The sequence below is a fragment of the Phalaenopsis equestris genome, unplaced genomic scaffold (assembly GCF_001263595.1).
Source record: "Phalaenopsis equestris unplaced genomic scaffold, ASM126359v1 Scaffold000002, whole genome shotgun sequence".
NCBI classification, from domain to species: Eukaryota; Viridiplantae; Streptophyta; class Magnoliopsida; order Asparagales; family Orchidaceae; genus Phalaenopsis; species Phalaenopsis equestris.
In genome coordinates, this window is record NW_018164444.1 from 74,542,009 (window position 1) to 74,568,366 (window position 26,358).

General features: G+C 38.1%; 1 protein-coding gene and 1 pseudogene across 2 annotated transcripts; one reads left to right on the forward strand and one right to left on the reverse strand.

Moving 5' to 3' along the window:
- The first annotated feature begins 398 nt into the window (after positions 1–398).
- LOC110025364 lies at positions 399–16,839 on the forward strand. Of its 2 annotated transcripts, none has more exons than XM_020725810.1 (9): positions 399–631; positions 1,557–1,765; positions 1,847–2,028; positions 2,131–2,415; positions 2,878–2,936; positions 3,025–3,061; positions 3,274–3,345; positions 9,083–9,413; positions 16,237–16,839. In XM_020725810.1, exons 1-9 carry the CDS (start codon positions 508–510, stop codon positions 16,609–16,611), a joined length of 1,674 nt encoding a protein of 557 aa, XP_020581469.1. In that variant the 5' UTR covers positions 399–507; the 3' UTR covers positions 16,612–16,839. The 2 variants fall into 2 exon arrangements, with proteins under 2 accessions (XP_020581469.1, XP_020581478.1); XM_020725819.1 differs by having other exon boundaries at positions 1,566–1,765.
- On the reverse strand, positions 11,926–12,499 carry LOC110029057 (annotated as a pseudogene).
- Positions 16,840–26,358: the final 9,519 nt, after the last annotated feature.

A 26,358-nucleotide genomic window follows, 5' to 3' on the forward strand; every position in this document is an offset into this window, starting at 1 on the left:
TACATGATTAAGATTGTCAAAATGACTCTTTGTTCGTGAACGGCTCGCGAGCCGAACACGAACAAACTTTTTGAGCTCGAAATATAAATGAATCGAACAGCAGCTAAACCTGGGCTAGCTCGTGTTCGGCTCTTTTACACACTTAAAAAAGCATACATAAATAATTGTATCATATTATTAAAAATTAATGGAGTTTTGATTAATTTCTAATATTAGAAATTTTGATTATAAATTAATGAAAAATCTCTGCATTTCAGTAATATCAGAATGCCAAACAGTAGCCGTTTCTTAAAAGAGAACTGAGGGGTCAGAAGTTTAAAAGTTCCGTTAAGAAAATAGAAAGTATGCGAGATTCCCAGCTCACTTTCTTCTTCTAAAACCCAAAGCCATATGCAACAAAGGACAAGTCAGAGCAGAACCCGTGATCCGCACAGCGCTCGGAAGGATTTCCCCTACAAAACCCACAGCAGGAAAAGATACCCTTTTTATTTGTTCTAAGGCGAAGCAATGGCGCCTTTCTCTATGCCATGGTTTCGTCTCGTTCAAAACCTTCATATTCTGCTCTTCCTCCTCTTTTATTCGGTTCGCTTCTCTCATGCCGATGCAGTGATCTTAAAATCGAGTTTATCAGGTGCTTCCCCTTTTACTTAGTTGTTCAGGAGCTATTATTTTGCAGAACGCTCGAAAAATGTGAACTTTTTGGTTTGTTCATCGAATGGTTTTGTATTTGAACGGAAAAAAAAAATGATATCTTTGTTTCGCAGTACTTCTTACGTTTTTAGCATGAAAACAGAGTTGTTTCAAACCATTCTGATATGCGGACGTCTAAAGTTCATTATTTGCGTATAGGATTTGAGCTATTCGCTTAAAATCTTAAATAAAGTTATTGTTTAGTGTGTATGTATGTAAATATTTTCAACTAATAACTCCGTTCTCTCTCTCTCTCTCTCTCATTTTAATATAATTACTCTTATGATTTAGAATAAGGAGATTGTTTATTGAATTTAATGCTGTTTTTGATGTGTTTTGATCTTCTATGTCTCTCAATGGCGATGAGTATGAATGCATTATTATTGTTTTTTTGAATGATATTCTGCTAATCACTTATACATAAGAAAATTTAATGTACTGCAATTCAATTAGAGATATAGAGAGACACATAACAACATATTATAACCTCATTTAACTGTCTCTCATTGTCACATATAAAGATTTTTTAAGCTATAATTTGGCACTGAAGCCTTGCTCTTTTTTCTTACTGCAAAACTGGAAGGTACTCTCTTGAACTAAATTTAGTAAGACATTTCTTCTAAGCCAAACATAGTTTTTCTTCCAAAAGACAGTTCTAGAAAGTAGCTGTCTTGATCATTGTCTTGCATATGGGTATACGATTCTTACATTATAGTTCGAGAAGCAGTGTTTATATCATTGGTTATAATCAAATCGGCGGGACATCTTGAGCAAAAAAACATTCTTTTTCTTATGGTGATTTTTTATGCTCTTTTAAAGCAAAAATTGATTTTTTTTTGTTATTTAAACTCAGTTTAATTTTTCAGTGGTATTAGAAAGGCAGGCTGATAATCATGGAATTCTTCCATGGAGTTTCATAGCTGAGGAGGATTCAATACTTCACCCAACTAATAGCCTTTCAATGGACAATACCTCTTTTAAATTAGCTTTGGACAGAACAAAGAGGAAAGACCCCACTAAATTGTACACCTACTATACAGGTGGTTGGAATATAAGTGATGAGCATTACTGGGCTGTAAGATTCTTTGCCCCGTTGATATTTTCTCTCTTATAACGGTCATATTTCTCCCATTAATTCTTTTGAATCTTCTGCCAGTCTGCGGCTTCTAGTGCAATTCCACTATTTGCATTTGCCCTTGCATGGTTCATTGGCTTTGGAGTAGCCTTACTATTCATCTGCTGCTGCTCTTGCTGCTGTAGACAGAGAAGATACTCATATTCTCGCCATTTCTTTGCTCTCTCTCTCCTTTTGCTTATTGTATTCACATGCACAGCAATGTAAATTTCATTTCTGTCTTTTTTCATTAAAGATTTTCCTTGATATGCTTTAGTTGGCTGACATATTTTATATTGATATTTTTTCTTGTAAATTATATGCAGTATTGGAGGCATTGTATTGTATAATATTCAAGGGAAGTTCCACAATAGTACTATAAATATGTTGGATTATGTTAAGGTCCAGTCAAATTTTATAGTGAACAACCTTCAGAATTTCTCAAGAAATATGGGTGGCGCTAAGAGCATTAATGTGAACCAGGTTTTCCTTTCTGCTGATCTTCAGACTAAAATTGGTGATACAGTGAAACTAGCTACCATATCAGCAGATGAGCTTTCTTCCCGGTCATCGACGAATTTGAGGAACATTGATGACTTTCTGAAATCTGTGTAAGGAAACTTACCCTCATTGTAATCTTCAAATATATCCATCTTTAAATTGGTGCTAAATCAGCTATTTATGTGGAGGGCTAATTCGCATCTTTTTAAAATCAGGAATTTAATGCTAAACTTATCTTATGATGTATTTGATTCATCTTTTTTTTGTATACTCAGGTATATGTCACTTTATGCTGATATAAAATTCTTCATTAACATATTAGATTTCCTTTGGAATAAGATAAGGACAAATTATTTTATGTTTGGTGAGATATCTTATTAAGTACTTTATTTCATTATATATGAAGACAAGGTATCAGCTATGGAATATGAAGCTTTGGATGTTAATTTTATTTCCAATTGTTAAAATAATTAAATGTCTTCCATTTAAATGACTTCCATGGTTGCAAGCCTTCAACTCTGTTTAGTTTTTGTATTTTTATTTTATTTTATTTTATTTTATTGTTTTTGCAGGAGAATAGACTTGGTCATAGGATCAGCTGTCATGCTTCTTTTGGTATTTCTTGGATTTTGTAAGCATGCTAATCTGATAAGTACTGATTTTGCTGCTTCTTATTTTTTTTGAAATTAATTGTCTTAAATGTTCTTCACTTTTGGCAGTATTTTCCATTCTAGGAATGCAATTCCTTGTGTACTGGTAAGATTAAAGAGTTATCCAAACTAGCTTGTATTCTTTCTAGTGCATTTCATAAAGGGTGAAGATATCTTGTTCAAAGATTTTTCAAGATGAATATTAAAGATATTGTAACCTGTATATATAATCAATCAATTTATGTGTTCTACTCATCTCAAAACAGATCTAAGGGCTTTAAAATTTGTCCTAACAACGTTTTGATTTTGATTTTGCAGTTTGGTTCTAATTGGATGGATTGTCATTGCCGGTGCGTTCATATTGTGTGGTGTTGTTCTTCTTTTACACAAGTAAGGAAGCTTTTATGTTTGTCATGAAGAAACCATGGTTTTTAGTCAAATGATACAGATATAGTCCTTCACCTCTGTAAATGTTCCTATACTGTTTTAAATTATAATCTAGCAAAACTTGACAATCACAATTTACTCACAAGGTAATGAGTATTTCTAACTCAAAATTTTTATCCTCATCTGTAGAACCAGGTATATAAATTTGTGAAAAATTGCATTCATGTAACTTTCCTGTGATTTCAATGCAGATTATCATCTTCTATTTATACAAAAAAAGTGGGATAAACTATTGTTATTATAAAGTTATCGATAAAATGTTGAAACTTCTTTTCTGCAATTGTCTTAGTGGAGATAATATCATCATATATTGCTCTTTAATAATCACTCATAAAGGTGAAAAAGGGAAAAGAAGTTCAAATAATTGGTCCCTTTTCCCCTTACAAAAAGGAAAAAAAGAGGAAAAAAGGGACTTTGTTATGCTTCTTAGAGTGTTTGTTTAAGCTATTTACATCTTAAGTTGAGAAATCATGACTGTAAACATGCTTTATGTTCAAATGTATCATACAGGTTTTATTTTGATATCCATATTTTTAGGGTGAATCATAGGTTAAGTTGTTCTACTTGTCATTGCTAAGTTCTTTCCAACACATGCCCAATTTAAGGGATTAGGATTTATTGAAGTGTAGAATGTTAGAGATGAAATACCATAGCACATATCCTATTCTTCATAATTCACTAATTGTAGATGTTTTGGTAGCATGACAACAATGGGCATCAACGTCATATGTGATCTAATAGCAGAGGCTGTGCGCGCTGATAATCGCAAGCTCGCCGAACAGGAGCTCCTTGATATAGAGAAGGCCAGTCGCAAGCTCGTGGCTGTCCCCGTACCAAAGGTAACTTAGGCCGAATTACCTCGTCGTTGAGAGGAGGAGCGCCTTTGTCTTCAACGCAAGGCCGAGGTTGCTAAGAAATGCCAGAGTCGGATCTTAGACGAGGAAGATCTGTGCGGGGGAGGTGCGAGGAAGGCGCGGCCTTCTGTTTGAGTGTGGAGGAGGGAAACCGGGACGGTAACGAAGGGATCGACGCGACGACTTCATTAAACAGTAACTAACTGCTGAGAAGGGCGGCTTATTCATCGCAAAACTGTCGCGATTACAGCTAACAAGGGGATCGCGGTGTTGTGTGGACTCACGGGACGCAGTCGCGCTAACTGGGAAGGCCGCGAGAAGTCGATTCTGGTGAAGAGGAAGCTGATCGCGAAGGGTTAGCGTGGAGGTAAGGATTGCCGATGTGCAGAGTCAGACTGCACGATTGCATTCCTGTTTCGCACCACAGTTTTAGGAGAAGTTTTTACTTGCGAGACCCCACATACGACAGACTGCACGATTGCATTCCTGTTTCGCACCACAGCTTTAGGAGAAGTTTTTACTTGCGAGACCCCGCATACGAGTCCCCTTTTTTTTATTTTTATTTTTTTCTCATTTGTCAATCTTTGCTGCAGTCCGCATGACTTTTCTAGTTTTAGGGTCTATTTGGGGAAAAAGTATTGATGGAATCGCAAAATAATCGAGAGAATGATGCCAATGAGCTGAACTTCTTAGCTGCGGCCGAAAGCATTTGGCAGATGAACTTATTTATCTGTATTTACTTGTGCTATTAATGTAGTCATAATAATAGTATTGTTGCATAGAAATGAGACGCAAAGAACACAAGCAAACACAGATCGTTTACGTGGTTCGATCCAACTGGATCTACGTCCACGGGAGGGAATTAATCAAATAGTTCACTAAGGCAAAAAAAAAGGAGAATACATAGCTTATACATAGAGATGAGCCCTCATCTTCCTTCTATGGCCTCCCTCTCAAGCGACACCATGATACAAGACCTCAAGATGCTATACTCCTCTCTAGCTCTCTCGCTATTCTCTCCTCCTTCGTGGTAGCTGAAGACCACTTGCCTTTTCTCTCCTTTAGGTGGAAGGTAGGTGGGTGGTAGGTGAGCGATAGGGGAGATGTGGTAGGTGAGCGGTACCACATTACAAAAGTGCCCTTTTACTTTAGTTCATTAATTGGGGGTCAAAATAACAATTATCCACCTTGACCCTCAATTGAGAAGCTTCGAAGTAAAGATTCCCTCCACCTGGCCCCTGAGAGGCCCTCAACCTTTCGTGAAGTTTACTAAATCCAGACAGTGTCTGAACTTAGCTGTCCGTAACACCTTGGTGAGCATATCAGCAGGATTTTCTTCAGTAGGTATCTTCTCCGCTATTATTGAACCCTTGGTGATGACATCCCTCACAAAATAAAACTTTATATCTATATGCTTGGATCTTTCATGAAATACCTGATTTTTTGTTAGGTGAATGGTGTTTTGGTTGTCGTAAAACACAGTTATCACCTTCTGATGTATCCCGAGCTCCTCAGCCATACCCTTTAGCCACATAGCTTCCTTGATTGCTTCATTCACAACGATGTATTCAGCCTCTGTTGTTGAGAGCGCCACAACGGATTGGAGGTTAGACTTCCAACTGACTGTCGTACTGAAGACAGTGATAATGAATCCAGTCAGTGACTTCCTGGTGTCAATGCTTCCTGCATAATCGGAGACCACGTAACTAACTACCTTTTCTTCTTTGTCTTCCTCCCTTTTAAAGAGTATACCCAGGTCTGTAGTGCCTCTCAGGTACCTCAGGATCCATTTTAGTGCTTCCCAGTGAGCCTGTCTTGGGTTTGTCATGAACTTACTTACAATGCTGACGGCGTAGGCCAAATCTGGTCTGTTGCAGATCATCCCATACATGATGCTACCAACTCCGCTGGCATAAGGGACACCCTCCGTGTACCTTTTCTCATCTTCAGTCTCTGGTTCTTGAGAGTTTGATAATCTGAAGTGTTGATCAATAGGTGAATAGGTGTTGCAACCTGCTTAGCCTCATGCATGTTGAACCTTGCTAGAACCTTTTGAATATATGACTTCTGAGACAAGAATAAGGTGTCATTTTTCCTATCTCTAGTAATCTCCATCCCTAGTATCTTTGTAGCAGGTCCTAGGTCCTTCATGTCAAATTCAGAATTGAGCATACCTTTGATCTTCTGGATTTACTCCCTGCTTCTGCTGACTACTAACATATCATCCACATAAAGAAGCAAGTAGATACTTATTTCACCGTCTTGCCACTTCATGTACACGCAACTATCGTAGCTGCATCTGACAAATTCGATCTTTAGCATGAACTCATCAAATCGTTTGTACCATTGTCTGGGGCTTTGTTTCAGTCCATACATTTTATTAACATTTTCTTCTTCAGAAGTGCTAAGAAAACTCCTCAATAGAGATCATAATGATCAAGAGTGAAGGTGAAGATGATGCCAATATTGGGAATCTGTTAAAATTGTTGTTCTCTTTATATTTTTTTTGTTATTTCAAATGCTATTTATATTGTGGTGAAAATTTTTGTACAAGTAATGTGATGTATTAATTTACTATAGGGTATGTTATTTGATGTATTAACTCGGGTCATAAATATTCTCTAAACAAAAATGCTCCATCTCATTAGAGAAATTATTTCATTTGTATTTGGATTCTAGCTAATTCATCTGGATAGAGATAAATGAATCATAGGATGAGTAAACTTTGGATTTGTAGGCATTTAAGGTAGATTTTGGAAACTAACATATCAAGCTTTATCGTAGAATTAATAATTGTTTAATTTTTATGTTGAATATTCATGCAAATGTTATTTTCCCAAGAGCTAATTGGGTAAATTGGCCATTATATTGAATGCTATGGAGTTAAAATTTTTAGAACTATAGATACTAATCATGCCCCATAACAACCCTTCCTAGTGGAACAAAAGGTGCGACAAAGATGGTTACAACTCAACTAAGTGAATGAATGATGTAAGTTATATCACTTGTTTTACTATTAAATTAAATTTGACTTTGCTATGATTTTTTTTTAATTGCTCATCAATGGTGAGAACGTAGTTCGGAGAGCCACTAAAGTCATAGCCGATACTATCTTTGTTGACGCAAAGTACAGAATTTGGCAACTCAAATGATACAGGACTATTCTTTATGCATAATAATTTGATTGTTGCTTAACTCTTATTTTGTTTGGTGGGCTTAAGGCGTGTCACCATGTAGACATGGTAATGTGTTAACCCATGTGGTGACTTTGCTCGGAGAGAGAGCCTTCCAATATTCATTGAAGAACTTGATGACACATAAGTGCTTTTAGCATGTCTAGTGACTTGTTAGCCAATATCACTCTCAAGAGATTTCTTGTGATCCACTTTTTTCAGATTGTATAATGGATAATATCGTTGAAATTTGACTCGCGCGTTAAATTTGTGGAATTTGAGTCAATATCGATGTCGTATAATTAGATATATTTTTTCCTTGTATAGAGGTAAACTTTTTTTTAAAAGATCTTCTATAACAAATAATCTCATTGTTTCTTTGTTTCTTTTCAATACCCTCTAGCTTAATAATCAATTTTATGAAGTTAGTTATTAATACTTTCTAAATTATATGTACTTTACTATATAGAAGTACATATAGTAAAGAATACTTTCTAAATTATATGTACTTTACTATATAGATGGGGTCGCAAAATTACTTGTAGAAGGGATCCAAAAAGCAAAGACAAAAAAGGATCAATACCATATCAGCATTCCTCAAATCCTTAATAATGGAATTAAACTCATTGATATGTAATTTAATAATTTTGCTTTTCAAATGCTTAGCAAATACATTCTTCATTCTTATGAAGCTTATCAAAGAGGCCTTTTCCTATATTCAAAAGCTATGCTTGAACTACAACATTTCAATGATTATTTCTACTTAGACCTTTGTAAATATCTTATCCACAAATTATTGCTATGATGTTAGAGGGATTTTCATCCATCTGTTCCGTCTCTTATTCACTCCTAATTTCATACATATTTTAGCACCTTTTGAGACTTGTAGTTGGATTAACATACCTTGCATCCCAAAACTACTCAAACACTTGAACTTTTTGATCAAATATTTCATGTTCATCATATTCATCATATTCCCTGAAAACAAATATAAAAAATGCATATAGTAATATCAAAGGTATCAAGTACCACAATAAGGTAAGAAGATTTACATCCATGGTTTACCTATAGAAGATAAGAATTGGTCTACTACCTAAAAATCATGCAAGTGTACAAATAAATAGAGCACAAAAAAAACACCCTTTCCTAACTTCAAGTGAACTTGATCTCACCATAAAGAAGACATCCTTGTAAGCAGATAGGAAAACCTCCTAATATATTGTAGAATTACAAAAATTATATAAGAGAGAATAAATTAAGAAGATGCATATCAATTCAAAAAATCTCTTCTCAGATTCTCTTTGGATTAGACACCATATTAGTGTTTTCTCTCTCTCTTTTTTATCGTTAAGGACGTGGAAATTTAAACCTAAACTGGGTTCAAGATTAATTTGGTGCTACTTTCTAGTTAAATTTATGCTTATCAAAACATAAGACTAAATCATTAATGCCTAATCACTATTTGTATAATCTAATTAAAATAAATCAATTTATTGATATTCTTAAATTTTGACAAGAATTTAATGATATCAATGAGCACTATTTTAAAATTATAGTACCAAGTAAAATTGTTTTTCAGATTTGTATTTATATGAAATTACTATAATCATATCAGAAAGTTGTTCTCTAATTTTATCATTTTATTTTGCTCAGTGTGGTGGGTGACACTTGCGTTGCAATGGATGAATGGATTCTCAAACCTCAAGAAGCAACAGCCCTTGATGATATTCTTCCCTGCATTAATGCGGCAACTGCAAAAGAATCTCTCATGAGGAGCAAGGAAGTCACTTTTGAGCTGGTCAAAGTTGTGAATGATGTCATAACCAATGTCCCCAATGAAAATTTCCGTTCTCCCGTTGTGCCTTCTCGTTCCAACTCCAACCTAACCGGTCCTTTGATGCCAACTCTCTGCAATCCTTTTGAGTCAGATTTGAGAGACCGCAAGTGCAAATTTGGTGAAGTTAGCTTTGAAGATGCACCTCAAGTAAGTTCTAAGGCTTTATATAAGTATATTTATAAAGTTTTTTGCAAAATTAGTTGGTGAAGTTAGCTTTGAAGATAGTGTTTTATTAAAATATTAAAATAATAATGACTATTCCTAGCGGTTATTAATATGCAGATTTTCTTTTATTTGTTGTTATTTCCCTTTTTTTTTCTTTCCTATTTTCCTTCATTATGTTTTTATTTCTTTCCTTATGAGTGCCCCCTTATAATTGGGTTTATATACATCTCTTTCCATCAATAATACATGGTGCTCTACTCCAATATTTCAAGATGGTATCAGAGTCGGGATCTAACCCTAGATCCCAGCCATCGTCGGCCTTCCTTGCAGCAGCCACCGCCAGCCTTCCTTGTAGGGGAATGCCTAGCCACCAGCTCTTCCAGCTGAAGTCTCCAGTCGCCTGCCCTCCCTTGCTGTCCCCTACAGCTGCCGGCCTGCTTAGCAACCGCTGGCCTTCCCCCTGTAGGGGTAGATTCTCCCGCTAGCCATCCCTGCAGGTCTTTCCTGCTATTTTTCTTCAATGGCTAGTCTCTTCTGTAGTTATGCGGATTACCTATTTTCTTTCCGACAGCCGGTGAGCTACAAGTTGAAATCTGGCAATGTATCAAAATCCTAACCAAATTTCTTTTGGCCCAGTCAAAATCATGGCAGACTCCTCCAAGTTAAGCCATCCTCAGAAAGTGTTCTTGATTCCACCGGAGGTTCGACTCCAACCTCTGTTTCCATGCAGATCGGAGGACCGAAAACCAATATGAACTTTTTGATCACAACTCACAAACTGAACGGCATTTACTTTCTCCAATGATCTCAAGTGGTGACTTTATTCATCAAAGAACGCGAGAAATTTGGTCACCTCATAGGCATGATCTGTGAACCTCCAAAGACTGACCCGACATATGAAGCTTCAGAAATGGAGAACTCCATGGTCATGTCGTGGCTGATCAACTCTAGGAAACCGTCGATTGGTTGTTCAGATATATTTCTTCTGCTATTGCCCTCTCAACGCAATCTGTGATACTTACTCGGATCTCGGAAACTCCGACCAACTCTATGAGGTGTCTAAGAAGATCTGAGAGGCAAAATATGGATGAAGGATCGTAACCTAGTATTGCAATGACCTGGTGGCACTATGTATGGAATGCGGCCTGTGCACTACGTATGTAAGTAAATTTCTTTTGGCTTTGTCAAAATCATGGCGAACTCCTCCAAGTTAAGCCATCCTCAAAAAGTGCTCTTAATTCCACCGAAGGTTCGACTCCAACTTCTGTTTCCGTGCAGATCGGAGGACCGAAACCAACATGAATTTTTTTATCACAACTCACAAATTGAACGACATTTACTTTCTCCAATGATCTCAAGCGGTGTCTTTATTCATCAAATGACGCGAGAAATTTGGTCACCTCATAGGCATGATCCGTGAACCTCCAAAACTGACCCGACATACCAAAGACTGACCCGACATATGAAGCTTGAGAAATGGAGAACTCCATGGTCATGTCGTGGCTGATCAACTCTACGAAACCGTCGATTGGTTGTTCATATATGTTCCTTCTGCTATTGCCCTCTGGACGACAATTCGTGATACTTACTCAGATGTCGGAAACTCCGACCAACTTTATGAGGTGTCTAAGAAGATCCGAGAGGCAAAATATGGATCAAGGATCGTAATCTAGTACTACAATGACTTGGTGGCACTATGTATGGAATGCGGTCTGTACTACGACTGCACTTGAGACTCTCCGGCCAACCTTTCTCTCTTTTAGAAAATTATAGAAAATGATTGCATGTTCCAATTCCTGACAGGCCTCAACAATGATCTTGATGAAGTTCAGCATCATTTTCTTGACTGAAACATAGATGTCAATTATGATCAACTGGGACCTGAAATCATCAGACAATGGACGAAGATATTACATTGTGGTGTAGAACTTGAAGTCTTCATCCCCAAGAGCATTTAAAATGCGGTTGTCTTTGATTGCAGTTTTTGTATGTAGGCGAAGATTGCTACAGGTAATGTTATAGGGAAGCTTGTAGGGAAGTAGACAATCTACAGAGAAATCTGTTGGGAAGACTCTGCTGCAGGAAAAAGCTCCTGAGGAGGGCTTGATGCAAGAAAAGGCTCCGGAGTAGGGCCCGCTACAGGAAAAGGACTCTTGAGGAGGCCCTGCTCTAGAAAAAAAAGATTACGATGACTAAAGAAAACAAAGGAAGGCGTCAATAATGACATTTTCTTGAGAAAATATAAAGGAAAATAAATAAATCATCATCCCTGAATGAAGATCCTTGATGGATATGAGAGATCGACGGGTCAAAGGAGAACTAACTAGAACCAAACATCTTATTCCACTTGACTCTCAATAGAGTCCGTCGAGTCAGGAATGGTTCGAGTAGGAGCCGATTTAATTGTTGTGGATTTTGAGACCGTAGCAAGACCTTTAGCAATAGAAGATTTGGTCCAAGACTTATTTATCAGTTTCCCGTGGAGTTTGTCGTGTTAAGGTCCTCCAATCTGTGGAGGAATCAAGGTAGATGTTGAACTTCTAGTGGAATTAAGAACAATGTCGAATGGAAGCTCGAAGGTGGAGGAATTAGCCATAGCTCCAACGAAGCCAAAGAAGAGGATCAGACGTTGGGGCATGGAAGGAGCCGATCTTTGAGTCTGGTAAGGAGAGACACTGATCCAACAAGTAAGTTGAATATTTTTCAACATAATAATAACCCTCTTCACATGGATGGCACAAAGATTTGTGTCTTCAAAGAGCTCGATAAGGTAAGTCTCCACAGCCTCCTGAAGCGCAGCAACTGAAACTTTGGAATCAGCGACTTGTCTTGAATTCCTGCCTAGTGTCGTGTAGCAGATGTTGGAATGGAAGCTTACGGATGAGGAGCTCCGTGCTCTTCTATGATGTCCCGATCTCTCTCAACACAATCATTACAAGATGGAAACGATGGGGTTTCTTTGCATCACTGGTCGTAGGAGCTGACTTGCTGGCCGCTTGGTTGTCAGCTGCTTCCTTGTGGCATTTGTCGTCGGTGGACTTGCAAGCGGTTTGTTTTGTTCTCGCCATCTAGGTGGTTTCGGCTTAGGCTCAACAAGCCATGGGGAAGAGGTTCTCACAGGAGAAAAAAGAAATTGCTTGTTGCTTGTGAATTGCAGAGAAGGAACTCTCTCAGAAGTATTGCAATAGGAAGTTCTTACGAGAGAAAGGGTCTGCACGAGGAAGACCTACTGCAGAAGGAAGAAATCATGGTGGCAACTGACTGCATAGAAAGGACTGTAGTGAGAACTCCAGCCGGAGGAGGGCCTGCAGTAGTAAATTCTGGCTGCAGGGAGGAGTTTTGTCGGCTAGAGGATTGCAGGAAGAGGAGTTATAACTATTAGGAACCTGCAGGGAGAGTTCCGACAATTAAGGACCTGCAGGGAGAGAGTTATGACGGCTAGAGGATTGCAGGAAGAAGAGTTCTAATTGTTAGGAACCTGCAGAGAGAGTTCCGACTGTTAGGGACATGCAGGGAGAGAGTTATGACGGCTAGTTCTTGGAGGAAAGAGTTCTAATGCCTCAGGGGCTAAGGACCTACAGGGAAGAGTTATGGCATCTAGTTCCTACAGGATGGAGTTATGAGGGCTAGGACCTACAGGGAGAGGAGTTCTTTTGGCTAGAGTCTGCAAGGAGAAAGATTGTCATCTACAGGGAATAAGAACTTTCTGGCGGCAGAAGATCTTGTCCTCTGCTAGAGGCTCTACAGTTTTGTTTCAAGGTTCTAATACCATGTAGGTTTAAGAATTTAATACAATACTTTATTAATATGAAAGAGAGTATAAATGCAACTTACATGAATCCTAAAATAAGAAAGACATAATGTCTATATCTCTAAGATTACATTTAATCAATTCCTTAATAACTACCCGCAGATAAAAGAAAAGACTTAAAATAGGTAAAACATAAAACCTATATCTACCAAATTACAGGTAATTAATTCCTAATAACAATCCAGAGATAAATGTTAATTAATTTCTTAATAACTACTCATAGATAAAAGGAAAGACATAAATAGGAAAAACTGAATACTTATATCACCAAGATTACAATTAATCAATTTTTAATAACAACCATGAGATAAATGAAAAGACATAAAATAGGAAAACATAACAGCTATATCTCCAAGATTACAATTAATCAATTTATAATAATTATCCGGAAATAAAAAGAAACACATAAAATAGGAAATAGCAAGAAAAGAAATAAATCAATTTCTAATAATTTCTCGCAAGACATAAACAACCATGTACACTATTTTCTATCTTTAGCAGAAAAGACCTCACAAAAATGAGGTCAACACATGCCTCATCACTTTTTAGATTTAGCTAGAAAAGGTTATCTCTATCATTACAATAGTCTAATCTTTTCAAAAATGTCCAAAAACATTTTAAAAAGTATTTTTAAAATTAGAAAATCCATAAAAAGTATAATAATGCCAAACTTTAAATAAATACAAATTTTAATTATATAATGTTTCTTGACTTAAGATTGATCATTATTTAAGTCTTGATAAATTCTACTAAAATAGTTGTTTTTTCTAACATATTTTGTCCATGATGAAAACTGATAATCTTAACCTTAACCTTAACATGCATTCTATGTAAGACATAAACACTAGTTAAAGCACTTCTAAATAAATACAAATTTTAATTATATAATGTTTCTTAACTTAAGATTGATCATTATTTAGGCCTTGATAAATTCTACTAAAATAGTTGCATGTAACATATTTTGTCCATGATGAAAACCGATAATCTTAACCTTAACATGCATTCTAAGTAAGACATAAACACTAGTTAAAGCACTTCTAGGTTTATTGTCAATTTTAATGTATTTTTTTAGTACAAAAAGAATATTCTTGTAGAATATCAACTCACTTAGCCTATGTATGTCCTCCTAACTTCTTTGATGGATTGAACATATCATGTAGAATATCAACTCACTTAGCCTATGTATGTCCTAACTTCTTTGAAGAATTGAATACATCGCAAACTCCTTAAGCAACAAGTAATGCTTCTAATAAGAAAGATCTTATATCGTGGAAATGAACTTCTTTTCATAGTTTGAAATTTTTTGTCTTAGTCTTATTCAACTTTTTTATTAAAGAGCAACAAGTAATGCTTCTAATAAGAAAGATCTTATATTGTGGAAATGAACTTGTTTTCATAGTTTGAAATTTTTTGTCTTAGTCTCATTCAACTTTTTTATTAAAGATTGCAATATGGCTCCCTTTTTGATGCAACACTCCTCCAACACATACTCTAGGCACACATCACAAAAAAGGTTGCTTAACTAAAATTAAATTGTTAGGTATTTCATTAATTTCAATTAAAGCATAGTTTTCTGTTTAGCCGGGGGCAGATCAATAAATTTGCGTATAACAATAAATAGAAAATAAGCCTTCCAATGAAAGTTCACATAATATGGTTTATTATTTGTATTTAAGCACTATGCACTTTGGTTAATTCAAAAGGTATCACAAATCATTAATATAATTCATATTAATATTATTAAAAATATTTTTTCAATCATCTCCTCCCAAATTAAAATATGATGGAATTTGTGCCTTGAATCATTTCTGCAAAGTATCACAACATCTTACATTATATCTAAGATGACATCTAACTGTGATATGAAAATATATGCTTTTGGTTGTATGTATGATATGGGCTGCGACCCGCATGCATGATGAATCTAGTTTTTAACTCTCAATTTTTAGTAAATGTGCTAATTTTTTAATTAATGGCCAATCAATTAGAAGTAATGAAGCATAGATTAAAAAGTATACTTGAATAGTAATGCAGAGTAAAAATAACTAACACATAAATTGGTTATACATCTAATTCCCGGTCTATAGATTTAGTTCATGTTATTTTGAAAACAACAACAGAGTATATAATTCTAAGCAAATACATAAAAAAGTATAAAATTTTGATTTTGTATGCTCTCACTTTGCTCTAGCTAAGCTCTGGCTGCCTCCATGTTTTGCCACAAGCTCCTCTGTCTTGTCTCCTAAAAATGTCAGAAGAAGTCTTATAAAATGCCCAAATTTGGCTCCTTTAAACTCCTCATGAATTCTGCTCAAATTTGAGTTTTTTTATTTTTTTGGTTTCTAGACACCTTTCGGTGATGCCTGCCTAAATGCCCGAACAATTCTCGGAAATTGGGGGATGAATTTTGAGAGACAGAGTGAGAGAGAAGGAGAATGCGTGTATGGGTGCACACACGAGAGACCAAATTTTTTAAAGATACTAGTTTTTGCTTGCACACATCTTTCTACATATCTGAAGAATTAAGATTTAAAGCATATTTTCTTAATTCCCTATATCATCTAAATATATTAAAGAAAATAAATTGTTTTAAATGATGAAAAAACAGAAGAAATGAAATCCTTGTGGTTTCTATTGAACTTGGATCAACTTTAATGAAATAGGCATATAGCTCAAATCAAGATTGGATTAAGCCAACCTATTGACTCTTCTCAACATCAAATCAATATCTTTTTGCCGATCTTGAGCTAGCATCAGAATAGCTCCAGATTGTATCCCTCAAAACAATAATTTGCAATCCATACACTCCTGTTTCCAAAAATTGGCCTTTGCTACCTCATGATTCATGCAAAAAAGAAACTTCATCCTTGATTCCATGCACTGAGTAACACTGCAATTGAAACAGTACAAACTGAAATCATAATGATGCCAATGTTTTCATAAACTAAATCAAAGTGAGTACATGAGAACAGCATAAGTGATTCCTGATTGCAGGTGTGGAAAACATACTTATGCAAAACCAATGTCATCTCTGGCAAGGAGGTATGCATCACTCCAAGCATCTATAGCCAGCTGATAGTGGCCACCACCATGAGCCAGAGCTTATACCTGTTTAGTCCTTTCCTCATAATGGTGGCAAATTGCAGCTTTGGAAAAGAGACCTTCAGTTTGATAGAAACTGACTACTGTCCTGGATTTGTGAGGTATAGCAAGGGGATGTACCGTTGCCTCACTCTCTTCTCTGCTGCCATGATTCTCTGCCTCATCTTCTGGATGGTCCATGTTAGAGAAAGGAGGCGCCTTCAGTATGCGAAGCAGTTCATTGTTATGGAAGGCCAACCAGGACTGGTTGAGGAGAATAAATTGTAGGAGAGAAATGTAATTTGAGTTTCACATTGTTTGATGAAGATTTATTGTATGTAAGAAATACTTCAAAACTTGTGGTTATAAACAGCTTTAGTTAAGTGTTTGGTTTACCAAAATCCCATCTGTGTTGATTCATGTGAAGTGGGAATTTTTGCCAACAATATTGTGGGGTTTGGAACATTATGTGGTGAACAGTTAATCCTGATTGCATGAAATCATGAGTTGATTTAATATGGAGATTGAATTTATCACCAGGCTGCTAGGAAAACTATACCAAATGATTGGGTTGGTTTGATGGTGAAATTAATCATAATAGCATTTTTTTTATAAATAGTGTTGAAAACTACTGGAATTAACGTTTCAGGACAAAAATAGCTGGAATGTTTGGAGCCAGCTTTACAATAATGTTTAAGTGGTATTCTTCTTCTTATTATTATTTGTTATATTTTTTAACAGTAATGTTAAATTGGTAAGGAAAATATAACAACTCAAATGTCAGGGAATTGCAAATGTTAGGGAAGTATGCAAATGTTAGGTAGAATCAAGTGAGGCTTTTTACATTAACCTATGGGTATAGGTGGATATACCTTTTAGGGAAATGCAAATGTTAGGGAAATATGCTTTGATGGGTTAGCTTTGAGATTTATGGAAATAAAGTCATTTCTAACCAAGCTTTTTTATGCTACCGGGAGGAGGTAAAGAAGGTTATTACTTCTATTTCTCAATAAATTTTTCTACTTGTAGTTTTCAATTTCATGAAATCTCTTAACTCATTACAGGGAACAACCACTAAGTATTTGACATTTTTAATATAATTGTGATAATTTAGAATTACTTTTGTAGGATTTAAACTTTTTATTTGCTTGTGATACTTTAGGATTACTTTCTAGGACTATAACAAAACCTAAATTTCAGGCTAGGACTAAAATTAGTAGGCTAGAACTTTTTTAACAAGAATTACCTCGCTCCCTGTGGGATCGATATTCTGGACTCTCAAACCCGATATTATTGATAGTGTTGTATCTTTATGTGTAGATAAATTAGCTAGTACTTCTTAATGTTTCTATATATTTTTATGGATGAAATTGCACTTAATAAAAAGGTATTTTTGTGTTTATCTTGTAGGTACAATAAGAAATTGAAGTGGGTAAACCAGGAGAAGAAATAGAGCTTAAAGGTGCAAAGTGGCACTGGCGTCTAGGTGTCGGACCCTTTGGGCGCCTAGGCACCAGCCCGAGAGGTTGGTGCTTAGGCACCAAACATGGGGCGCCTAGGCACCAAACATGGGGCGCCTAGGCACCGCGACATGAACTCCTAGGCGCCGGACCACTTGGGCGCTTAGGCGTTCGTTCACTCTTCAGCAGACAAAGAGTTTGGTGCATATGCGCTAAGGCGCCAGAAACTGCCAAGTGCAGTTATTGCAGTTCGGACTTTAGGCGTGTGGATTGTGTGGAGGATCGTGCAGGACTGCAAAGGAGTTGTGGAAGCCAAGTTAAAGAGACTATAAGTAGCAATAGATTATAGACTTATGGGGGATTGATGCTTGTTGGTTAGTGGGTTTTGCTTGCTGTGGAGATCCCTTCTTCTGCTAGTGCAGAGGAGCAACAACCTAGGAATTCTTCTTCTGGTCGTTGTAGAGGAGGTAAAGCTAAGTCTTTTTGTGTACTTTTTGTTGTCTTTCAGTTGTAACAAATGGATAGGGAATTTTTCTTTGTTTCAATAAATTTATTTGGTGTTTTTATCATGCTTCTTGAGTAGACCTTTTACTCTTGTTTGTGATGATTAAGTATGATGGATGGAATGAGAATTGCATTATATTTTAATTAATTTATATAGTGATGATAAACCTTCAAGGCTTAATTTGCTTTTCATTATGGCCTAGTAAATTGTTAAAATATGTTGTGAATCATAAGTCTTAAGAAAGTTTATGATAGAATCAACTAGGTTTTTCACATTAACCTTTGAGGTATAGGTGGATATGCTTTGTAGGGAGATGCAAATGTTAGAGAATTATACTTTGATGGGTTAACTTTGGGATTTATGGAAATAAAGTCTCTTCTAACCAAGCTTCTTTATGCTACCAGGAGGGGGGGCAAAGAAGATTTTTGCTCATATTTATCACTAAACTTTTCTACTTGCAATTCTCAATTTCGTAAAATCCTTTTAACTCGTTATGAGGAAGAGCCACCAAGTATTTGACACTTTCAATATAATTGTGATAATTTATGATTACTTTTGTAGGACTTAAACTTTTTATTTGCTTGTGATATTTTAGGATTTCTTTGGATGAATATAACAAAACCCAAATTTCAGGCTAGCACTAAAACCAGTAGGCTAGAACTTTTTTTAACAAGAATTACCTCGTTTCATTTGGGATCGACATTCTAGACTCTAAAATCCGATATTAATGATACGACACATGTACTTATGTAAGCCCCCTATGTTATAGCACCTGAGATTGGTATCAGTCTTCCGATAAAAAGTGCTTGTTTTCCCACCATATCTTGTTTCTTTTGAACCGAGGAAGAAATTTGAGACGTGGAGGGGGATGGGTGCTTGTGGTGAGGGCTCGCTAGTCGGCCTTCTCCATCTTCTCCCACTCTCCCATGTTTTCTTTCTTGACTCTGAGGAAGACCCGAAAAGTGGGCCAAATGGAGGTGGAGAGCCGAGGACATTCTAGTTGAGACAAGGCAAGACTTTCTTCCTCCCCCACTTTGTCCTTCTTTCCGTCATAGTGGGTGAAAAGCTAGAGTTCTTGGTGCCACTGGGCACCATAGTCAGCTTGATGGTTGTTGCCCCGTGGCACCTTAATCCTCCCCCACTTTGTCCTTCTTTCCGTCATAGTGGTTGAAAAGCTAGAGTTCTTGGTGCCGCTGGGCACCATAGTCAGCTTGATCGTTGTTGCCCCGTGGCACCTTAGCGAGTGTTTGGTCGTGAAGGGTTGTCGGGTAGCAACATCCCCTTCCTCTGTCGCTCCCTCAGCTTTAATTGTTCCTTGTAAAGAGCATGCGAGAGGAAGACGAGGGTGAGGAAGATGGGGTGCTTTGGAGCGAGGGAGAGAAATTGAGGGTGTGTTTCAACACAGATCCCCCAATTCTTTTGAGAGTGTATTCCTAGTCACAAGTTTTTAATTGTTTTACCTTTTGTGTTTGTTGTTACCTGAATGCTCTGTACCTTTTAACCAACATGAATAAAATCTATTACCTAATTGTGTTGTATCCGTTTGATGTCGAGTAGTTAGCCTTTTTGCACTCTGATCAATTTGTTGTTTTTTGTCCCTCACTTAAACAACCCGATCTTGTTGGCCGACAAAAACGATCGCCCAACTCATTTTTTGAGTTTCGAAAATCAACCTTTGCCACTCCACCGTACTGACCCCATTTTTTGACTGTCGGAGGGACCTGAGCAGCATTCAAACAGAATTAGTTAAACAATAATTTGTATTGCTTTGACTGAAGTAATACAATGGCAGCGACACTTCCTTTTACATATACATAAGATAATCATTTAAGGAAAAAAATTTCCTTAAATTGTCTCTACTCCAAGTTCGAGGAAGCTCCTTCCCGACATATGCTTTTAGCTTGTAAGCGCTCAATGAGATCCGCTGGTTGATTTCCTATGGGTTGTTGCAAGTCTGGTCCAGCTTGTTGATTGCTTGGCCCCGAGCATTTGAATCGACCTTCTTCAGAACCAAGTCTCCCAGAGAAAAAGTCTTTCTAGGACATGTCAGTTGAAATAGCGAGCGGTTTGTCTCCTGACTTCCTCTTGTCAAAGTGCAAAATTGGTTCAAGCCTCTTTTGCATGGTCGAGGGCTAACATTGCCCCCTCGATGTTAGCCTGCTGCCATTCGTCCAAATTGTCCCCTGAGAATGAAAATGTTGTAACGACCATTTAGCTATAGTGGTCGTATTCGATTCGTTGCAATGCTTCCATCACATGTGACAATACGGATGAGGTTTGTCTGATCAACGTCAAAGTGTCATTCAGATTGCCCATAGTACCGATGGCAATAGATCTGTTGAATTTCCTTTTACTCCTTCAACCTTCTTCCTTAATAGGTTTAGGATGAGTTTATTAGTCGCTTCGGTCTGCCCATTCGTGTGTGGGTGATGGACTGAAGAGAACTTCAAATTAATCCCTTGTTTGTTTAGAAGTCCTTCATATGTTATTTCGAGAACTATGTTTCATTATCGGTGATAATTACCGGCTGCAACTCATACCTGCAGATAAGATCTGTCTAAATAAGATTTTATAATGCCCTTGATCGATTCGGGTGAACATTTTTGCTTCGATCCATTTTAAAAAATAATCGACTGCCACCAACAAAAAACTTTTTGTTGACCCTTTAATGACAGGAAAGGACCGAGCATATCTAAACCCTATATGGTGAAAGGTCGGGGGCTAGAGATTGGCTGGAGCTTTTGAGCAAGCTGATGATGCAGGGGCGTGTATCTTTGACATTGCTCACATCTCCTAAAAAATTCTTTTGCATCTTTCAGATGGGTGGGCCAGAAGTACCCTTGTCGTTGCACCTAATAGGTTAACATTTTTTATCTAAAGCGACAACCGCACTCTCCTAAGTGCACATACTGGAGGACATACTGCACTTCATCTTCTCACAAGCACCTCAGATATACTTATGTAATCGATTACCTGAAGAGCTTTCCTTCGATCATCAAGTATAACATAGCCTTGATTTTAAAATGCCTTGGATCTTTAAAGACTTCTGATACTTTCCCAGCTTCTAGATAGAGGATGTACAGGTCCATCCAACTCTTTGTTCCTTCATATGAGATTTTCATCTCTTATGGTTCCTTGATTACATGTTGGGTAAGCCTCTGTGGGGTCCTACCCAGACTGATACGTTAGGATAGGATATCAGTGACATGATTCTCCTCTTTTCCCACATGCTTAATGCAGAAATTTTTTAATCTCCCAATCTCTTATTTCGCCTTACGGAGGAATTTGCCATCAACTCCTCCCCGGCCTTGAATTCTTCACTTATATGACTGACAACCAAAAAAGAGTCTGATTTCACAAGTATCTCCTGTGCGCTTATTTCATAGGACAGGCAAAGCCCAATGATCAATGCATCATACTCCGCCTGGTTATTTGTAACTTCAAACTCTACTGAATTTACTAGTAGACGTACTCCTCTGTGGGCAGCTCAGAGCCAGCCCCAGACTAGCGATCGCCTGTTTGGAGGCTCCGTCAACTTATAGGAGCCACATCCTGTCTTTGGGAAAATATTCTTCATTTGAATATCCTATCATGGAAAAAGCTGCCCGAAAGTCAGTAATCACCTAAGCTTTGATGGTCGTCCCGAGGTCGTACGTGATTAACTGAGCTCCACCTCCCACTTTAGCAGTCGACCTAAGTGCTTCAGCCTTGTGAGCACAAACTTTAAAGGATGATCTGTGATGACCCAAATTGGATGCAACTGAAAGTTCGGTCGTAGCCTGTGTGCAGAAATAATCAAAGCGAAGGTTTGTTTCTCCATAATCGGGTACCTAATTTCGGCTCCATAGAATATTCGATTCATGTAATATAATAGGAATTGCTTCCCCACATCTTCTTTAACTAGAACCAATCTTACAACTTCTCATTCTTTAAGGAAAAGTGATAGTTCTTCCGTTGAATTCAGGCTTTGGAGCAGTGGGGGTGATGCCATAGAATCCTTTAGACTTTTAAATGCTTCCTCGCATTCAGAAGTCCAATCAAAACGCTAATTTTTTCTAAGTGCCCTGAAGAGCGCTGCACATTTGTCACCCGATTTTGGGATGAAACGACTGGGTTCTGCGATTCAATGAGTCGATCTTTGTCTCTCTGGTCCTCTGAGAGGATGACATATCTAGGATTGCCTATACTTTTTTCTAGATTGGGCCTTAGTCCCTCGGGAGTCAGCAAGAAGCTAATGAACATGCCAGTCGACTCCCCGAAGGTGCATTTCCAAGGATTTAGTCTTATACCAAATTTTTTAAGAGTTTTGAAGGTTTCTATTAGTCTTCTATGTGTTGTTCAGTTGACTTACTTTTCACAAGGACACCATCCTCATAGAATTAAACTTTTCTCATTTTTTATTTGAAAGTATTACATCTATGAGGCATTGATAGATCGCCCCAGTATTCTTCAGCCCGAAGGGCATTACATTAAAATAAAAAAATTCCTTGCATGATAATGAAAGAGGCCTTCTCGGCATCGGCCATATGCATTCTTATCCAGTTGTAGCTGGAGAAGGCATCGAGGAAACTCATTACGGAGTACTTGACTGCGGTGTGCACCAAGGTGTCGATTCTTGGTAGCGGTTATGTGTATGCATTCTTATCCAGTTGTAGCTGGAGAAGGCATTGAGGAAACTCATTACGGAGTACTTGACCGCGGTGTGCACCAAGGTGTCGATTCTTGGTAGGGGTTATGTGTCATTTAGGCAAACGAAATTCAAATTGGTGAAGTCAACGCACATCCTCCATTTGTAGTTGAGCTTTCGAACCATTACTACATTTGAGAGCCAAGTCAGACATTGGACTTCCCGAATGTAGCTCGCCTCCTTCAAATTTTGGACTTTTGCTACTATTGGTTTGGTTGGTACTCGTGGTCGATTGAAGCTTTTGTTGTACTGATTGAGAAAATGGGTTGACGTTGAACTGATGACATGAAACGTCGATCGGGACTCCGTGCATCTCCACAGCTGTTTAGGCGAATACGTCTCGATGTTGGCGAAGGTTATCAATCAGCAAGTTCCTATGTCCTACATCAAAACTTTCATTAATTAGAGAAACATTACTAGGCTCTCCCTCATCGATGACAGGCACTCCAAGTACGACCTCGCTAATCTCAAGATCTCCTTCCCTCTATAGTTGAATGTCTAGCGATTCTCGATCGATTTTAGTGATTGCTCACATGTAACAATTCCTTGATTGCTCTAGGCTGCTTTGGATTGTGATTATCTCCCCGTCCCTAGTAAATTTCATGGCCACATGATATGTCATAACTATAACCCAATAGTTGTTCAACAGTAGCCGACCGAAGATGGTGTTCTACGTCGGAGAGGATTTCACTGTTTTGGGGAACTATTTTTCTTGCTCTCCCCACAAGAAGGCTAAGGCGTTTACCCCTAGAGCCTTCTTTTGCTTACTTGAGAATCTGAATAATGGACCGACTAGTGCCCTCAATCGGTTGGTCTTGAGCCCCATTTTATCGAACATCATTTTGAATAGAATGTTGACTGAATTATCGGTGTTGACAAGGATGCTCCCCACCTGGTAGTTGTTTATAAGCATCATGATAACAATCGCCTCGTTGTATGGGTTTCCCTTTGGGGGAGGAGATCTGCATCTGTGAAAATAATATGGGGGGTGAGTAGGAGTGTCATAGGTGACGGAACATACCTCTCTCGGTTAGAGTCTTATTAAGATAGACAGCCGGGGCAACCCTCCACCTCCATCGAAGATAGTTGTGATGATTCTAGCCAGGTGGATTTCACTCACCCGCACTGGTCCGTATGCGGGTTCCTCTGTCGGGGCCTTCCCCTGTCGTTGTGGTTGTATTCCAAACTCCAACTTTCCAACCCTGATGGCAACATTCCTCTATGTCGTGTCTGTGGTCTCGATGGTAGGAGCAATTTTTGTTTTGATTGTGTAATGTTGGTGTTGTCTTCCGTGGAGGGGCCTTCTTCAAATAGTCCTTATTTTGGATGGTCTAGAACAGTTCGGCCATTGACACGTTCAGGGGTGACTCTAGAACAGTTCGGCCATTGACACGTTCAGGGGTGTCAACTTGCATTTTTTTATATGCATGTGGTGTTCAGGGGTGACCACTCATAGTATTGAGTTGACTACTAGTCAGGATGTTTCGATCAACCCCTCGGCCCTCCCGAGATATAGAATTGTCAGTCTGCCGGCCTCCAGGAGCTCGATTTTCATTTGGCCTTTTTTCCTCATCCCGACCGGTGTTCGGACGTTCTCGGTTTCGATTCTGAGGGCTCCATGAGGTCCTCTTCGGCAGCAATGTCATTTGCTAATTCCAAGACCTTGCAAAGGTCCTTGGCTTGAGTAGGGTCAGGTCATACTTGAATTATTTGTTATGGATCCCTTGCTTCAGGCCGGTCAGAGCGGTGAGGGGCTCAAAGTTCTTTACCTCTAGCATTTCCTTTTAAAAACGGGCAATGTAAGCCCTTATGCTTTCATTCTCCTCTTTGGAAATGGGTGATGTAAGCTCTTAGGCTTCAGCTTCATTCTACCCTTACCTGATCTGAAGCAGGGCTATGATTTGTCCTCAATTTTTGCACATTAAAAAAGTGTGTCAGGAAGAACTTTCGAAATTCGAAGAAGGACAAGATGATCCCATCTAGTAGGTTGTTAAACCATCGGAGTGTGGCTTCTTTCAGCGTGGTCAGAAACATCTGACACTTCATGTCGTCATCGATTTGTATGACTTCTACCATTGAATCGAAAGAAGCTATGTGATCGGACGAGTCACTCTTCCCTTTATATGGAATGAAGTGAGGAATCCCGAGCTTCGTCAGGGGTATGCCTTCCAGGATTCATTGGGAGAAAGCGCTACCCATAGCTGATCGAGGAAATGTTCTTACCCTTTTCGCCCGATGTTGGATTGTCGACGTAGAGGAAACACTGTTTGTTGGTTGGGAACCCTCAGGTCCTTTAATTAGCTGGTTACTGGGCCAACCGTGAGGCGTTGGTGGATTGTCGAGGGAGCCTTCTAAGGGCTGGTTCCCCAAGACTCTCCCTGCGGGGGCGACGGTCGGGTGTTCTGCAGGGTCATGACTGCTCGAAGAGTCTCAAACTGGTTCATTATTTGTGCTCGCAATGCATGGACTTCTTTCTGTATGTCTCGACGCACTGTCTCTCTATTGAACTCCATGGGCATTATATCTCTCTGCAGGGATTCTCCTCCTTAGTTGACTCTGCTTCTCTTCTGAGGCATGCCAACGCTCACCGCACCAGCTTTTAGGATGGTTAATTCGGAATTATCCTTTAGAAATACATTCCTCGAGAGTTAGAACCGGGAGAATGAGAAGTGTAGAAAGGAAAAATGCTAGTGAATCATTAGTAGATAGATCAGGGAAAGAGTCCTCAGACCCGGGGTCCTTTGTTTATCGTTAAACCTCATATTTATAGGAGGTCTTCCTGTACAATTAAGGAAGGGAGAGAAAAATTATAGAAATTACAACTGTCAAAAAAGTTTGTTGTTCCCGAACAACTCGTTTTCGGCTCGTTCATTAAGTAAACGAGTCGAACACGAACAAGCTTTTAAAGCTCAAATTATAAACGAGCCGAACATGAACAATTATTTGTTCGGTTCTTATAAACGAGCCGAACATGAACAACTATTTGTTCGGTTCTGTTCGACTCATTTTAGCTCGAAATGAAAAAAGTTATATATAATTATTTATATAATAATATATTATATATGTTTATATCTAAATTTAATACATAACACCTTGTATGGTATCATGGTTAGTGGCTTCTTTTGCATACATTTGGTCCGGTTCGAATTCAACACTTTACATCTATTTTGAAAAAACCCAATTTCGAGTCGAACAAGAACACGAATATTTAAACTAACCCGAACACGAACACACTGTTCACAAAGCCAATTTCGAACTTGAGCCGATTTCGAACACAAGCAGTTTCGAACAAGTCGAACACGACCCAAGCCTGAGCTCGCTCAAGCTCGACTCGTTTACAACCCCAACAGAAATAGCCCTCAATGCAATCAATGTGTTGATTT